The sequence below is a fragment of the Asterias amurensis genome, chromosome 4 (genome assembly GCF_032118995.1).
Source record: "Asterias amurensis chromosome 4, ASM3211899v1".
In the NCBI taxonomy this organism is placed as follows: domain Eukaryota; kingdom Metazoa; phylum Echinodermata; class Asteroidea; order Forcipulatida; family Asteriidae; genus Asterias; species Asterias amurensis.
This window is the reverse complement of record NC_092651.1, coordinates 12,713,082-12,731,584: the sequence shown is the minus strand read 5'-3', so window position 1 is coordinate 12,731,584 and position 18,503 is coordinate 12,713,082. Positions and strand designations below refer to the sequence as shown.

The 18,503-nt window shown below is 39.9% G+C and overlaps 1 protein-coding gene and 1 non-coding gene across 2 annotated transcripts; both read right to left on the bottom strand.

The window, feature by feature from the left end:
* Positions 1–9,713: 9,713 nt before the first annotated feature.
* Positions 9,714–9,800, bottom strand: Trnastop-uca (transfer RNA opal suppressor (anticodon UCA)). Its single transcript has one exon. It is a non-coding gene; the product is annotated as a tRNA-Sec (tRNA).
* Positions 9,801–12,738: 2,938 nt separating this feature from the next.
* LOC139936582 (5-hydroxytryptamine receptor 4-like) lies at positions 12,739–17,409 on the bottom strand. Its single transcript, XM_071931423.1, has one exon. It carries the CDS (start codon positions 16,759–16,761, stop codon positions 15,706–15,708), a length of 1,056 nt encoding a protein of 351 aa, XP_071787524.1. The 5' UTR covers positions 16,762–17,409; the 3' UTR covers positions 12,739–15,705.
* Positions 17,410–18,503: the final 1,094 nt, after the last annotated feature.

Genomic DNA, 18,503 nt, shown 5'->3' with positions numbered 1-18,503 from the left:
AATAAGTAAGTAAATAAACAGATGAGCAAACAAAATGACAAATAAACAATTACAAGAAGATAATATTAATTGATGAATACGTAATATAAACAATTGCAAATTGACCTTCAGAATTTCAGAGTGTTTCTTGGCAGTGCTGTTTTATGTGATCTTTCGCATTTCTCTACTGCAATGTCCACACAAATTAAATACACTTACATTGTGAAAATTGTTCCTCTTTCATAATCAAAATATCGGCATATTCATAAAATTGTGGGCGTGGAGTTTTTTTTTAGGGAGGGTGTCGCTATAAGGGGGTATGATGACCTTGTCTTGAACTGTAAAGTGAAATTGCCCATGTTGTGTGAAAGGGTCTCAAGTTACGGCAGTTTTCTTTGAATCATTATCTTGGGATCAACTTTGGTCACACTATTCTAAAACAATGACATCATTGATATTGTGTAACCCGTAGTTTTTCACACGATGGAATCCCCATCCCATGGTCGCCGCAGAACAATTAGTGCAGTCCAAAACAACAAAGGCGCACCCTGTAGTTATAGTAACGTGTATTTCCTGTGCACGTTTTATAATCCCAGTGTGGTTCAACCCACTTGGGGCAATGGGTATATAATGAGCAATTGTACAATCATTCTCACTTCCGATGCAACAATAATTTGATTGTCAAGTGTGGAGATAAGTCATCAACCGAAACCACAGAATTATGTTATTTTAACGATAATGGGTTTATGATGCCAAGTAGGGAGCGTTATTTCTGCGTCCTTAGTGTATAGCATGCAGATGCCTATATAGCCTATATGCGGTAGATATTCACGATAAGATTGTAGCCCCTCCTTTTCTAGCTAAAATTCAGTTTAAGGCACTGTACATGTTGGGTAATTGTCAAAGACCAGTGGTCTCACTTGGTGTATCACATCATAACCATAAAATAACAAGCCTGTAAACATTTGGGCTCAATTGGTCATCGAAGTTGCGTTAAAGTTATGAAAGAAAAAACACCCTTGTTGGACGAATTTGTGTGCTTAGCAGATAGGAATAAAATACTTCGAGCTAGAAGTCTTTAGTGAGAAATTACCTCTTTCTCAAAAACTACATTACTTCAGAGGTAGCCGTTTCTAACAATGTTTCATATTATCAACAGCTCTCCAATGCTCGTTACCAAGTCAGTTTTTAAGTAAATATTTGTTTTGAGTAGTAACCAAGCGTGTACCTTCCCTGTAAAGGGAACGTATGCCTTTGATTTTTAACCTGTTTATTTTTTTTATTTTTTTTATTTATTTATTAATTTTTTTTTGATGGACGAACAAAACAAACTAACCAGAAGCCTTACTCAGATTCAATTGTGTGGGTAAAAAGTAACTCTTTCTCTAAAACAACATTACTTTAAAGGAGGTCATTCCTAAGTTGTGTTAATCTCCAGTGCTCTTTACCAAGTAATTTTTTTATTGTCAATAAAATAACTTTCGAGTAATTACCAAAAGTCTACCCTGCCTTTAAAATGAACATCCTGCACAACATGCACCATGCAACCATCCTCTGTCATGATCAATGTCCCTTGCCCATCACAGAGTAAAATCTCTCATGCTCTTTGGTCTAGACAGGTAATTAGTTACCACTTGTTTAAGTAATTACAAACTAACACACGATACATCATTTTTGAACCACTTTTCACAGACGGCTATCTGTCTTCGTCACAATTGACAGTTCTGCCGCAGGTAGCGCTCCTTCACACCAGCATGATGAAGTCATCATTAAAGGCAGTGGCACGTTTGGTACTGGCAAAGACCAGTATTCCCACATAGTGTATAAGGCCTATAAAATCACAAACCTGTGGAAACTTTGGCTAAATTTGCAAGGGACTATTGAAAGAAAAAACTCTTGTGACATAAAAAGGCTACAGCTGATTTTTTTGTTTTTGTTTTAGTGAGTGAGAAATAACCTCTTTCTCAAAAAAAAAAAAACATACGTTACTTCAGAGGAAGCCGTTTCTCACAGTGTGTATACTGTCAAAGGCTCTCCATTGCTGGGTACCAAGAACAGTTATTTTGAGTAATAACCAGAGGCCTAGTGCCTTTAAAATTCACCGGGTGAATACTTCTAACAGTAACACTCGCGGCGCTTGTCGTGTCACATCGCTTGACCCATTCCCATCGTCATGTGATTCCTTTCTCACTGTCACGTGGCCTCCTATGTTGACCATGCTGCAAACCAATTAGTGGGTGTGAGACGAAAATGCAAATTGCATATGAAGACGTTGGTGTTATAACCATGAGTGTAACCATAAACAAGGACAGGGTGAATGGTTCATGTTCGATTGCTTTAATAAAATAGTACGACGGTGAGGTCAACTTTACAACACAAAAATGTTGAATCACTGAGAAAAGTTTAGCAGCACTTCTGTGTCAGAAATGAGTTTTTAATGTGTTTCAAAGTTTGGTAACTTTCCAAAGATGGTACAAAAACACAACGGTATAGTTCTCAGAGACGGTTGCTAGCCCCCCCCCCCCCCCCCCCCAAAAAAAAAAAAAAAGCCCAACGATAGTCATAAAAGAAATCGCTCACTAGTCAAACTTTACTTTGGTTGTTTTTTTTTTGTTCATGCCTACTTCCAAATGGGTGCTACACCCCCCGAAAAAAAGAAGTGTCGCTCAAGAGTTTTTTTGTCATTTTTTTTCTGGCGTATAAAGAACTGTCTAGACTTGTTATGGATGAGACCTTTGGGTGCTCGTTTGGTTACCCAACGGTAGTCACAAACTGTGTTTGTTTGTTCCTGTGTTTGTTTGTTCCGTTTCCAAATGTGCCTTTCACGTGGCGCAATCACACAGGCATGGTGCCGGAAAGTACACCAGGGGTTCAATTTGACTTGACCGAGGAGGTAGAACTACTTGTCATTGGATGAATCCAGTTATTTATTTGTTTTTTTTTCCTAGCCAACTTGATATTAAGTACAGTGGCCATCACTCTAGAGGACATGGGATTTTATTCACAATATTGTTACTGTTGCATGACAATAAACTCATTTGATGAGCGGCGTTGGGGTAATGCGAAAGTGACACCTGATAATTCGTTTAATCACTAATTTATGAGTTATTGCCTTAAAATGTAATAAATTGAAAGACTGGTCATGATTTCAACGTTATAGGGCAGTGTCTTAGGCCGTGGACTCGACTCTTCCGATATGGGCAGGCTGTGTGCGCCACCAACCGGCAAAAAGTGTAATCATCACGGCACCCATCTGACTTGTACATGACTATAAAATCAAATTAGCGAAGCTGTGATGATGGGGGTTGGTATGGATCACCCCAAGCCTGTCTGTAGCTAGACCCTCTTAATTCCCATCTAGAAGCGAAATATAGGGTAGGCCTAGGCGTATGGTATAGACCTGTAATCGTGATGTCTCAGCATAGTGACGTCATTATGTTATATAACGATTGACGTCACTGTGGAATAATTGACCTTTCATATTTTGTGTTTTTCTACAAGAAGTACTGTTACTCAGGTTCTCGTTCAATCACTGCAGGTTGTTGTACGTTTCCCTCACATTCTGCTGAACACTTCCTGCACATCGATATTACATCTTTAATTTCCTTGTTCTGATTGTATTGAAACAATGTAAACATGACTTTTCAATGTCAGCGTATCCTATACAATGACAATGAACGTGACATGGTGACATACACGTCAACACCTTCGCTATTCATTGAGGAGTAATCTTACATTTATCTTGAATCATCAAGGTTGTTGTCCAAGGTGCTTTTACTTTTTTTTATAGTTCATCAGCATTACACAATTGCATCAGAAAACAAAACATCGTGTTTATTGCAAACATGACTTTTCAATGTCATCGTATTCTATAACCATGGCAATGAACGTGACACGGTGGTAGGAACGTCAACACCTTCGCTATTCGTTGGGGAGTTATCTTACATTCATACTGAATCGTCAAGGCTGGGTCCAAGGTGCTTTTACTCTTAGTTTTTAGCATTACACAAGTGCATCAGAACAAAAAAATACATTGTGTTTTTGTTAGATTCAAATCTTCGGACCTTTGGCTTGCATCGGTCCACTAATGGCATTGTACTTTGTTTATGAATCTTGCATAAACAAAAAAATAGTTTTAAAATGGCCTGACGTTTTGACCGAAAGCATGAGAAATGCTCTGCTATATTGTTTGCATTTAAATTATCACATACCATAAGTCCTTTTGAATAATTTGCACCACCTAATAAGTTTCTTATTAATGAGGATCGGTTTTCTTGAATGTGTGTGAAGTGATGGTCAATGGTTATGAGCACCGAACTCAAGCTCTGGTGTTTCAGCAGAGTGTGGGTTCGAGTTCCAGTCGTGATACGTGTCTTTTTTTGAAGCAAGACACTCGACCATGATGATTCGTCCTTCGGATGGGACGTAAAGCCGTTGGTCGCGTGTGTTGAAATACCTTAGTAGTGAAGTTACTATAGTGAGCCGACAATACAAAAATTACCTTTTAAAAATATTAGCTGATGGCATGAGCTTGTTGAGGACTTGTTTACAAATTGGCTACAATAGGCTAGATTGAGTACCAATGAGTTTTTACGTACAGGAAGGATGTGTTTGTTTGGTGGACTTGCTTTAACTAAGTTTGTGGTTGCCTTCGTCATTGCTATACCTGATATTTGACAGTTATATTTAGACACTAAGTGGTTCATTAATTGGCTGTGGATAGGGTAAAACAATGGATGTTGTGATTGAATTGAATAATCAGTCGTGGCCGTCGGGGTAAGATGGTTATAGCCACACCCACCCGAAAGTTGACCAAGACGAACAAATCGTACTGACTAAGTCACAGAGCATGATGTAATTTCAGATGGCCAGAGAGAAATAAAGTTGCCCCACATCTGCGTAATGATCCCGGGTCACCATTCTTGACCCGGATTATGGGTCCCAGTGGGCCTGATCCATGTCTGGGTCAGGGGGTTCCGTACTTTCGATAGATAAGGCGTTTTGGTAATTAACGTTTCACTTCGAAGTAGTGTTGCTATTAAAAATCAGTTTTTATGCCCCAAAAATTGAATATGAGAAGCGTTCCTGCAGTAACCTTCTCAGACTATGTACTCCAATTAGGGATTATTTTGAGTCCAACTTTGAAATTTCGCGTTAGTAAGTTAATTGTACAATGCATCTATATCTTTGATTAAAACAAGCGGACGCTTCCAAAAAAGATCCAAGTTATACTTTGCTTTAAGAGAATTATATCCCCTGATACATGGGTAATTTGCAAGACAGAGCACATAGTGCCTACAGTTCCGTCGCTCTTGACAATGACATTCACTCGTACCGTCAGTCAATCAACAGCAGCTTGCTAAGTGTCTCCACTGTGTCTTATAACTCCCCCATCCAGATTGCTAGACCAGAATAGTTATGATGAATCATATAGAAGAGTGCAGTCGAGCATTGAATACCAGATGTAGGCGTTCTTACCCAAACACCCAGCAGCATCAAAATAACACTCCAAGAAAGAAGCCATGCCCTGGCATCTGTTTTATTGCTGAACAAACAAGTCTGTGTTATCTTTACCTGGAATTGGACTCATCAAAATATGAGACCATAAAAAGTGAAAAGCCATTCTTGAGAACTGGGCACCACATTCACACAATCTTTGTGTCGGGGACTGTGTTTCGCTACTACAGTAAGATACAGTGGCTTTATTTCTGGGAAAAACTTCTCGAGCAAATGCACTGCTTGGCAAAGTACAATTCTTGATCTAGAAACCAAGCTGTTTGTATTTCGTTCGATTGAACTGGGTGCAACGAAATGTGTTCTTAGTATTTAAAGTGGGTATCACCCCGCTGTAAGCCGACGGATACCATAGGTTGAGTTTAATGGCCTTGACAAAGACCAGTATTTTCACTTGGTGTATGTATCCCAACATATGCAAACAAATCTGTGAAAATTTGGGCTCATCAAAGTTGCAAGAGAATCATGAAAGAAAATACAAGTTTGTACAAGTTCAGATGCCTACAAAAGTGTTCATGCTTTTAGGCCTACTGCTTCGCAGAATTTCTTCAAAGTATTTTCTCGCAAAAGAGTTTTTAAATCTCTGGTGTTCACTCCGCATGGCTGCAAGACAATACTACCGAAAAATAATTCACAATTTGCTTACATTGTCATTAATGAAAAGTAAAGCAAACCCAATGTCGTAAAATCGGTGTGATGTGTATTGTATGTTTAGAATGTAATCGGTAACACTGCGTAGTAATTCTCACAAAGCAACGTTGTCCTGGTTCTGACATCAAGAACTGTTTGTCTACACACGATAACTAACAATCAGTAAGCCCTACCTCAATGGTAGGCCCATGCCGTGAATTTCTTCGAATTCAGACGAGTGTTTAAAACGTTTACATTAGTACGTCGATTTCACAAAGAGTGAGGACTCGTCTTCTATCACGAGTTAGGACGAGAACGAGTAACTCGTCCTAACTTAGGATTAATCTTAAGGTCTGCATGCTACGGTGCAGGGGTGGGACTCGTCCTTAGTCCTAAGATTAGTTCGGAAGAGTTTTGTGAAATCGACGATGGGTATAGACTATAGGTGATTGTTAGGATTGCTTTTTTAGAAGATGGATTTTGGCACACAGTCAGAGTACGTCATGAGATGTAACTCCATTGATAATAAGCATGTCCGTTGTTATACAAGACCCCTGACTCACCTCCCATTAGCACCCATGCTTGCAAACTTGTTTACATCCCCAAAACACCTATATACAAGGATGTTTCCAATCACTGCCACAATGGATAACGGAAGGGGGGAATATCTTTGTTGTCCAGTACCTGTAGTCACAATCACGCCCAGAGAGACTCTAATTTCCCCCACTCGTTCGAACCAGAACAAAGGACCTCTGTGTTGTGTCATCCTAATTGGGTTTTATTGGTACATCTCTTTATTGTGTCTCGTAATGCTTTCTCAATTACTGCTTTAAGACAATAGCTTAATCAGTGTACCCTGAAGGTTATCAACCATCCTGTGTGATGTGTGATACCTTTATTGAGTATAAACCAACTACTGTATAGGCCTATTACCACCCAACCCCCCCCCCCCCCCCCAAAAAAAAAAAAAAAAAAAAAAAAAGGGGAAACACAAAATCGTTGTTTTGTTATATAGGCCTACGCAAAACTTGTAGAACGCCTATATGATTGCTTATAAATGAAGCGAAACGTATAATTTATTATTTGGTGTTCGGTCTGCTGGTGCATGGATGATGGTACCCCCTCCCCTCTATTGCGTCTTAAGCCATGTTCACACTGTATCTCTTATCCCCGTGGAATACAACTCTCGGGAGACCTTTTTTACCCCATGGTTACCCCGGCGTTACCCCATGGTCACCCCTTTCACATCGTGTCCCTATTCCATCGGGTTCCGGTTGCACGTTTCAAGAACACCCCTGAGTTTTACCGCTTACCCCTACTCCAGAGTAAGGGTTGCTATTCCCCGGTCTATGCCCATTTGCAGGGGCAAACAGAGGGCACACCAGGGGTAAAGCGATCATAGTGTGAAAAGGATGACCGTTGCTCCCAGGGGCCAACGCCGGGGAATAGAGTAGTGTGAAAAGGGCTTATGTCCACCGGAATACTTTATAAGTATGGGAGCACTGGCGGACCCTCTGCTCCCATGGGCATGATGATGATACGGGAGCAAAATAGGCTGGTCCGTGTTATTTTGGGAATATTTGGCCCACTGGCAATGGCATGCTGACCAGTGCCAGACTGACAAAGGATGTCGATGATTTATGTGTCTATAACAGCATTAACTGCCAATAAATGTAACGAGTCCGTACACCAACTAGCCCTATACTGAACATGCCTCAAATCGAATGCCGTGGAAAAGGGATTTTTAAGGCAGTTGCAATGAAATATTTTAAAGTGTTTTGGTATTTGTAGGCCTAGGCTACATTTGAAAGTAGGCTTAAATTACCGAACGGTTCCTAAAACCAAAGGCCTACGTTCGATTCAAACATTATTTTATAAAACTCGCACATAATTTGTTTTGAAAGCTTTCCATCAGTTTGTGAATAATGTATGAAATAGTACGCTCCACATAATTTGTTTTTAAAGCCTTCCATCAGCTTTGGAATAATTATGTGCTGTGATTTTTTGCCGGCAAGATGGCTTTTTCGGTGGTGATGGCTTTTAATGACTCTCCAGTAATGAACTGTATAGTCTTCATTCATTTCAAGACACAAAAGATTATTGTACACCCATTATTAACTGGTGTGTTATGGTAGAGTGATGAACCGCTCAATCCAAATCATTCAACACCTTTAATCAAACAAGGACAACGGCCATGTACTTCCACAATCTTCCTTCGCCAACCAATGCGTTTTTCATTTGCTCTATGATGGTCCAACCTCCTGCCACCCAGAACAGATTATGATATTAGCGGGCCGCTCGAAATTAATACGCCGTACCCTGTGGGAGTAATCCCCGGGCACCTTCGCGGCTGAAGGGTCGCCCCCGGTCAATGGTCCCCCCGTTTGAAGTTCACGTTGTTTTATACAACTGTTGGCTCGCGTCATGGAGTTGTAAGTTTCCTATATTGAAGCTGTGGTCGTGAGTTCCATGGGATTTTGATGATATTGAATATTACACAAGGGACGTTGGTTGGGCGAGTTAATTGCCGCAGGTTCGACCGTGGTTCATAATCATAAATGAACGATTATCTATTGTGCAGATGCCAGACAACAAGGTGGCGTTGTTGGTTTGTAGAAACCGAAATCAGATACGTTTTTTTTTTTTTTTTTTTTTTTTTTTACTTTTAAAGGCACTTGACACTAGGGCCTATTGGTAATTACTTAAAATGTGTTTTTAGCATAAAAACTTACTTGGTATAACGAGCAGTGAAGAGCTGTTGATAGTAATTAACACATTGTGAGAAACGGCTTCCTCTGAAGTAGCGCAGTTTTTTTAGAAAGAGGTTATTTCTCACTCAAATATTAAAAGACTCCTGGCCCGAATCCTTTTATTAGGGCATCTAAAAGCACACAAATTAACGCAACATGGGTGTTTTTTCCTTTCATTATTCTCTCGCAACTTTTACAAACAATTAGTTCAATTTCACTGATTTGTCACCTTTAATTAACAAACTATTAAGAAAATGGTTGGACTCGCACCACGTGAAATTAGAGTATATATCAACCGCAACATGTGTGAATGAAGTGAACTTGTTACTTTATAAAGTGAACTTGTTACTTTAGGGCAAATACTTCCCGATTGTAGTGCTTATTACTACGATACACACAGAAATGTGAAACTTGCTTTGACCATACCTTCATCCATGCTTTGACCATGTTTCTCGAAACTGTAAAATGACAAAAAACATGATTCTCATATCGCAAAAACACGAAGTGTGAGAATATCTGCGTTAAAATATTGTTGGTTCATTTTATGGATTTGTGTTCTTGACAAAATGGCTTCAATAAAACCTTCACTTATTTCGGATGTGACGTGAAGCCGTTGGTCCCGTGTGTTGTGTAATCGCACTTAAAAAAGAGTGCACTTATCGAAAAAAAGACGGGGTTTGCCAATGTGTTCCTGGTTTGATTGGCAGCACTATTGCGTCACATGCACATTGTTAACCATTCAATTCAAACGCAGTCCCACCACATGCCTTGCAGGATACTTGAACAACAGTATTAATCGCCCAGAAAAATTAAATATCTGAAGTAAATAAAAGAAGTCCTCGCCCGAAAGGTGGAATTGAACCACTTCGACGCTAATCGACTACAGATTTGAAGTCTGCACCCCACACCAGTGAGGCTCATCCGGGCATTAATCGTACCGGAACGATTGGCCTTTATACCATTGTAAATAGCCACACAATCTAGTCACGGTGTTAAAATTCAGTTTATTTCATTTCGGTGAAATTTGAAAGTTATAACGTCTGATACTATCACTATTTGTGTTTTATGCAGTGGAATATATTTAGATATAGTCCTACGACATGTTTTAATGTGGGATTTGTTTGTAAAAATGTAAATTTGTCGATAAATACAAATCATTGTTCATGTGCACTTACAGCGCTGCACCACTCAACTGGCGCGCTTGTACTTTGTTCAGGTAAACGTTTATTGAACGACTACTATTTCAAGTAGCATTAGTCTCCCTTCGTGCCTTTGTCAAACAGAAACGACAAATAAACACCTGAAATAGATACCCCTTGCTTCTCTAATCAGCTGAAACCATGCGTTATTGTTTGACTTATTAATGTGTTTTGCTTTATCTTCCACATATACGAGAAATAACTAAACGAAAAAGCTCTTCCTCCAAAATGTATGATTAACATTTTTAAGGACTTCATCACAGATTAAGGAAAGCACCCCAATTTTGTCAATATCTTGAGTGTAAATTATATATTACGTAATGAGTTCTCAAACCTTTGATTTGAAGCATAATAAATCGTCTAAAAATTGCTCAAGATATAGTGCCTGTAGCTTTTCTGATATGCGAGGGGAATAACATATTTCAAAAAGCATTTTGAAGACCGGAAATATTGATTTAGACAATGCATATAACATACAATGGGAAGAATACATCCACAAAGTTTATATCTAGGTCAGTTTACACTGAGTTTACACTGGTTTGGAACCGTGGTTTTGTTGTCTGTTCTTGTTTTCCGAATGCGGAAATGTTCATAATGCAATTTTAGGCGAACAATAAGGCTGGGCCAGGTAGATGCTTTTAGCTTTTGGTGGAATTGAAAACAATAGTAAAATGTGTTCCTTGACCTGTGATTATTAGGGTTAATTGGGCCTTCCTTTTGCGGACGACAAAATTGATAAAAACCTGTAATGTGCCGTTGAAACCCCTTGGATTGATCTGTAAAGATTGGGTGAGGCTAGACGTTCAATTCACATTAAAGGCAGTGGACACTATTGGTAGTTGTCAAAGACTAGCCTACACAGTTGGTGTATTTCAACATACATAACTTAACAAACCTGTGAAAACTTGAGCTCAATCGGTCATCAAAGTTGCGAGATAATAATGAAAGAAGAAAACAACACGAAGTTGTGTGCGTTTAGATGGTTGATTTCGAGACCTCAAGTTCTAAACTTGAGGTCTCGAAATCAAATTCGTGGAAAATTACTTCTTTCTCCGAAACTATGGCACTTCAGAGGGAGCTGTTTCTCACAATGTTTTATACCACCAACCTCTCCCCATAACTTGTCACCAAGAAAGGTTTTATGCTAATAATTATTTTGAGTAATTACCAATACCAATAGTGTCCACTGCCTTTAAAGGCACTGGACACTGTTGGTTAACTTAAAACAATTGCCAGCATAACGACATACTTAGTAACGAGCTATGGGCAGCTGTTTGTAGTAAAACACATTAAGTGCGAGAAACGGCTCCCTCTGAAGTAACGTAATTGTACAGTTTTGGGAGAATGGGGTAATTTCGCACTCAAATCATAAAAACATTTCAGCTGAAGTCTTTTATGATAATTTGTGCACCAAGCTCGCTGGAATAATTCAGTTGTTCGAAAGTAAAATAACAAATTTAAAATAACCTGTTTTAACTGTTACAACTAAAGTCTCAAATTACACATAATGTGAAACTGCGGGTTCCTGGTAGTTTGAAGTGGAAATATAATCGTTTTCCCCGTAGCCTTCGTTTTTAAAACTGCACTAAAGTTATGGTTGTTGTACACCTTGTACAAAGTGGGTACACGTGGTGGTTTTTTTCTCAACCAGCAAAATATTTAGTGGGAGTTGATCCCCAAAGGAAACGAGTGGTTCAAATAACCTTAAAAATATGGAAACCAGATCGTTATCTAGAGTGCATGACTCGATTCGCAGGTGTCTACAGTTGGCCTTCAACATAAAGAGTCATATTGTATTGTACAGGCTATATATCCAAGATTTGCAAGTACAGCGAATTTGAAGCGCTTTGCCGGCCTTGGCCAAGGGGTGGTCGGGGTCACCAGAGCCCCAGAAGTCGGCCCGGGAAAGTGTCCTTTGATACGGGGTGGCTTGAGCTCATCATCGGGCAACGGCACTTGTTTGTTACGACTTAACCTTCTGCTGTCTGTGGGAGATAATGATTTCATAGGAAACGGTACCCACGTTAAGATCATCAATAAATTTAGCTCAAGTTATAGACAGCAACTCTTTGAGCGATATTAAAGTATTTGGTTTCGAAACCCATGATCAATATCCCCAATGCATTCCTTAAAGAGTATGTACAGTACTTCACGTTGATAGTATGTATATTCTTCAGTTTGTATTTCCTTTAAAACGGTAGTGTCGTGTTCCCAGTGTCCCATACCGATTCGTTAATACCCAATGTGGTGCCAGACTACTTCCTCAACTTCGGTTCTGGGTGCTTTAGTTTGATTATGAGACCTAAAAATAATGTTACAGTTGTTTAAAATGTTGTGATTTTTTATAGAAAAAAAGTTTATTATTCATTTTTGTTTCCCCCTTCAAATTCTTAACATATTGTTCATTTATGAATGATGAGACTGATAGTGCTTTGTAAACCGGAAAATGGGACTTTCTATTGACAGGAAAAAATACACAGAAACTTGGAACGGGTTTCAAAACTAAGACCTTTGATTCCGGAAAGCGCTGTGCAGTTCAATAGCTCAGTACACAATGATGGTCGTCAACCCTTGCCAAATTTCTTGCTTGCAGTAGTATTTTTTTTACAAGGCCGCATTTCATGCAGCTGCTGAGCAGAAAAGTCTGCTTAACATTCTTGGCTAAGCAAGAAATGAGCGGGACACCAGTCGCAGCAGTGTAAACTGTTTGGGATTTGTTTGGCTGGTAAATTATTTCTGCTAAGCAAGATTGTTTTCAGTACATAGCAAGTTGTTATGCTTGCCATGTATAGGCATTGCACATTGATTAAGAGTAAATTAATGGCCCCAACAATAAAACTAATCCTACGTAACAAGCATACAAGTTAAGAACATTTTTGTATAACCAATTTATTTAATCACATAAGCAAAACAAAACAATCTACACTGTACAAGGAAACATATTTCAAAATATTCAATAAATTAAAATACAATAAAGACTCATCACATCTAGGGGTCAATGTCGTTTTGCTTATTTTGTGCCACTGCCAAATAACCCCCATGAGCTGCCAATACAAACAATCAAGATAAAGGCATGAACTTATTTGCATTCATGAATTTTCAATATAAATTCCTGCCAGGTTGTGCAAATTGGCATCTGGTCCTGGTTTTATCAACGAAAATTGTTTTCAATTATTATGTATTGTCAGATAGTGTGCTTTTTTGTATGCGTTTTTTTTTTTAGTGTAGCAATCGAAATAAACAATTTGTTTGACTTTATAGAGAGATAGACCTACAGACCGCATTATTGTTGTTTCGAATGCCATTCAATTAATTATGAAACAAATCATATGTCCTGATGCTTACTTAGGGAAACGTTCGGTACACAGTGAACCAACCCTACAAACATTGCTTCAAAGTAACACAAATTAAACTTAAAGGGATTAAGTCTTTAAAGTAGGAACATTTTAAGTGAACTCTTAAAAGTGGGCGTACGTTTAGCACAATACATTCAGTTGATCAGTAATTGTGGGTGGGGCATGGTCGGAGCCAGCCTCAATCAATCTACACTTAAAACAATCGAATTGTCTTCTGAAGAAAAGTAACTAAAGAACCCATTTTGCATTTCCCGGAGCACTCAACAGTCCCACCCTTGCCTAGATTCACATCAAAACTAATTTGATTGAGAACGTTACAGTACCCAAACGATGAAGGTCTTGAATGAAAGACTACAGCGACAACCCACCTTGTCCATATAAAGTAATACGATGTGCATGTGTTGATGTTGTGGAGTATACAAAACTAATTGTTTGCCCGCCGGCAATCACAGATTCAGTGATGTAACTGGAATCTCCATAAATGCCCGTTATCTATGAGCTTTTAATTGCATAGCAGAAATTCTCTCAGATAACGCATCTTTGTTAAGATTGAATAACGAGTAATTCCTGAATGAACTTCACTGCTTATACACTCATGAAAGCATCTTAAATGGTTCGTGCTCTTTGGTTTTAAGATAAGACTTTTTGTTGGATGCCCCAGATGTTTAGATAGCGAGCAAAAATAATCAGAGCTTGCTGCAGCTGCATTGTCAATCATGTACATCGTTCTATACCATGGAGGAACCATGTCCATCGTCTTTGAAGCAAATGCGAAATTACTGTACAATTTTAATTTATCAGGTCATGAAAACAAAGAGAAATTGTTCTTAGAAGTTTCATTCCTGAAATATTGCATTTTTTACTCTTTGATATTTCTCTTGTTTTGGTTGGGTTGTCCCATCAAGCAAGATCAGATCTCCATGTGTGCCCTATACCTGAATTTACTTGTTAGTTACTTAAATAATAGGACGGATTACCAGTATTGTATTATTGTAAACGGCTTCATCAACCGATTGACATTGAGTAATGGGTAACATATGTACGTACCCAATTCCCTTGTGAACGAAATAGTGTAAACCTGCATTCTATATGCTCCAAGTCAGCATTAAAGGCAGTGGACACTATTTGTAATTGTCAACGACTAGCCTTCACAGTTGGTGTATCTCAACATATGCATTAAATAACTAACCTATGACAATTTGAGCTCAATCGGTCAACGAAGTTGCGAGATAATAAGAAAAAAACCAAGCTTGTCACACAAAGTTGTGTGCGTTAAGATGGTTGATTTCGAGACCTCAAGTTCTAAATCTGAGGTCTCGAAATCAAACTTGTGGAAAATTACTTCTTTCTCGAAAACTATGGCACCTTAGAGCGAGCCTTTTCTCACAATGTTTCATACCATCAACCTCTCCCCATTACTTCTCACCAAGAAAGGTTTTATGCTAAAAATTATTTTGACCAATTACCAATAGTGTCCACTGACTTTAGATTACATAGTTTCTCATGCTGTAACCCCTTCAAATAATGCATACATCAGGTTCAATTCAACAGTCGTTTTGCAACACTGCCATACATTATCTTGATTCAAAGAGTGTTCACACACACGTATGAGTTTGGCAATTTGAACAAATCATGTTGTATCTTGAATCAATTATAATTAGGCTACGTAGATCAATATAACAGAGCAAGAAACTAATGTTTATTTCTCCATACTTTATCCGATACCATGTTTTAGCACCAGCAATTTTGACAGCACCCATAGCCTTATGGTTTGGGTGTACATGTACAATTACCCAAACCTTACAGTGTTATAGTATCGTGTCCACCATATCTCAAACTGGCTTAAAGCCAATAACTGATGTGTCTTGGAGTTTTGAAGACGTATAAAAATGTACACTTTAACGGCAACAACCAAAGCAAAGCCTAGTCTAATGGTGTTCTATATACAACGACTGAGTACTTTTTTCAACGGCCCAGAAAGCTCACATTATAAAAAAGATACCCTGATTTAATTACAAAAGTACAACATCACTATAGTTAACATTCAACAAAATGGTGATCGAAATCAGTTTTGTTCAGAGATTTTGTTGCATAGTTGGCTCTATTTTCTGCATGGTTTTGTCACAGAGTTGGTCGGCTGTTTTACCTGGACCCTTCCCGATTTCCAGGATCTATTCGTCTATGACTTACCCATTTACGAATGGGCAGTGCGTTCTTTCAGTACATATCTTTTCTCAGTGTTTGTCGATTGAGAGTGGAATTGTTTTCTGTATCTAGTCATCTCGGCTTCCATCGGGTTTGAGACGAACGCAAACAGCTTGACGGTTCGGGAATGGACGACAGTTTGCAGCAAAGTATTGCCTTGATCACCTGCTTAAAGTACGGGTGCTTGGTGGCGTAGATGACCGGGTTGATGCAGCTGTTGAGGAGGATGATCGCCCCGGCCCACGGGATGAACGGCTCGCTCTTCGGTATGACAAGAGCGGCACAATACGGTGTGATGCACAGAAAGAAAGCACACACAACGTAGAACAGGTTCTTGGTGATCTCGACTTGCCTCCTGCTGATGCTCTGTCGGTGGCTGCTCTCTCTACGCACGGGGTGAGTGAACTGAGACTGGGTCGATGAGGAATCCGACTGCTCCGTGATATTCTTAGCATGGTTCCGGACATGCCTGAAAACAGCAATGTAGCACACAACAATAGTGGTCATCGGGATGGGATAGATAAGCAAAGACTGTGCCATACTGTAGTAGTCCGAGAGATGATGGGATGTCTTATGAGTACACGTTCCGTATTTAACATCGTACCCAAGTTCCCCGAGCCCGAAGATGAGAGGAATTGTTGCAATGAAGAACGAGATCCCCCACGTTCCGATGACCATGACTACCAGCTTCCACTTGCTATAGTACGTCTTGTACTTATGCATGGGTCGTGTGATGATCACGAACCGGTTGATGGCGATCGCGGCGAGGGTGTAGACACTGCAGCTCACACACGTGAAGAGAACGACCGCGGCGACGGCACAAAACGCCCCGTCGATCGGCCATCCGTCCGGACTGAGCAACGCCACAACGTTCCACGGTAGGATCAAGCTGGTGAATAAGTCCGCCAGGCTGAGGTTGACCACGAAGACGTTGGTGGCCGTGCGGAGCTTTCGCGACAGGATCACGGCGACGATGACCAGACTGTTCCCCACCGTACCGAGGGCGGAGATCAGAGCGAACAGACAGGCCACTACGATCCTCTGGTTCATATCGTCAAATCGGAACTCAGTCGTCAGTGGCTCATCCAGCATCTGAGAAAGGGAGTCGTTTTCAGTCATCTTAGCCATGTCTTTTTCCACTTTAAAACTTTAAATGTTTTCTAGTCCAGATGTGGTGGAGTTACTTTCTCTGTGTTAGCTTAGATCGGTCCACCAGTGAACCAGCTTCAACCATCAAAGCGAAATCTTCAAATGGGTTCAATACTCTCGAGTTCAATGGCAAAAAAACTTTAGCTGGTCTCTCAAAGACTGGTTTTGTGTGCAGTGCCGATAACAGACGCACAGCGTCCGTAGAGGTCCCCCCGTCTGAAAGAGCCCAGTGTACGGGATAACTTTGGCCGAAATCACGGCACAGCAGGAGCCGAAGTACGGTCGGTGACCAGTGTCACTTTGATGGATGAAACTCACACCTCTTGATGCACACAAACGACACCCTGGGTCCCTCTTAACGCTTAACTGTCTATCAGCAGTGGAGCGGCAACGTTTTTGTAACTGCTAATCCGCGAGCGTGTTCAATAATGAACCGCAACATGTGCCGTGTACATATGTATACTACTGGTCTCTACATAATATACGCTTCTCTTACACGTGAAAAGTTATTGCACCAGTATTGGCGCAGTGTGACCGCCCCAGGGTGTTGTGCGCAATATAACAAAGGGAGGTTGAAATAACTGTCAATCACAAATCCAGATGGCCCAGGCCCGAAGTGGCCGCTTCCGTCCGATGGCATTAACGAAGAATAATAATTGCACAACAATAAACAACAAACATATGTTTGCGCCTTGCACTAAACCATGGAGGAAGCCAATAACGAACCGAGGCTGTAATCATAGCAGTGTGGCTCTAAACAATAACGGCGACTGGATTGGTGTCATCAAAGAGAAAGGTATCGTCTCGTGGTGTCATTAAGTCTGATTGGAGAAGCGTGGCCCATATTTTTGTAATGAGTGGATTTAATTGGATACAGGCGTCACGTGTGGCGTGTGCCGACGTAATGACCAACCCACGAGCAACGTACAGACATCAATTAAACATTCTCGGCTGAGTAGGCTTTGCGGTGCATGAATAATTGGTTATAGGTGTCAAAATGCTGTGGGCATGTGATGTGATTTAGATTGGCGTCCGTTAACATGTGGAGCAGTTTTTCAAGTCGCTATCAAACACATTTCATAAAACCCAGACCCAACTAACCCTGTTTGCATTACGCAAAGTTTTTGTTCTGTGCTGAGCATGCAGTTTATATGTGGTAAGACAGAGGCCTATAAGCACGACTGCTAATGGTTTCTTCATCATATTTTTGTTCAAAATATGTTTATTTTTTGTCTCGCCCTTCAGAAATCTGCATTCACTTTCCTTCTCACTGGAAACACCATTCCAAAGCGATGGACTGTTTGGTATTTGTCAAAGACCAGTATTCTCGCTTGGTGTGTCCCAACACTAATAACAAATTTGTGAAGATTTTGACTCAATTGGTAGTCGAAATTGCCAGAGAACAATGAATGAATCAACACCATTGTTGCGCAAAATATTGTTTTGCTTCAGCATGCCTAATTAGTTATAAAAGGCTTCAGCTGAAGTCCTTAATTTTTTTCTAAAAAACTACGTTACTTCAGGGGGAGCCGTTTTTATGCTAACAATTATTTTTAGTAATAGTGTCTAGTGCCTTTAAAACCTACTTCTATGTATGCAATGACTAAATGTTCTGTTATCATTGGGATTTGTTACCTCTACTTTACCAAATGGGTACATTTGTACAACTATTACACAATTACTATAAGTAAATATGCTAAATTTGCTAAAACATAGGATTC

Coding starts and splice junctions, on each gene's coding strand:
- LOC139936582 (XM_071931423.1), bottom strand. CDS start 16,761: ATGGCTAAGATGACTGAAAACGACTCCCTTTCTCAGATGCTGGATGAG.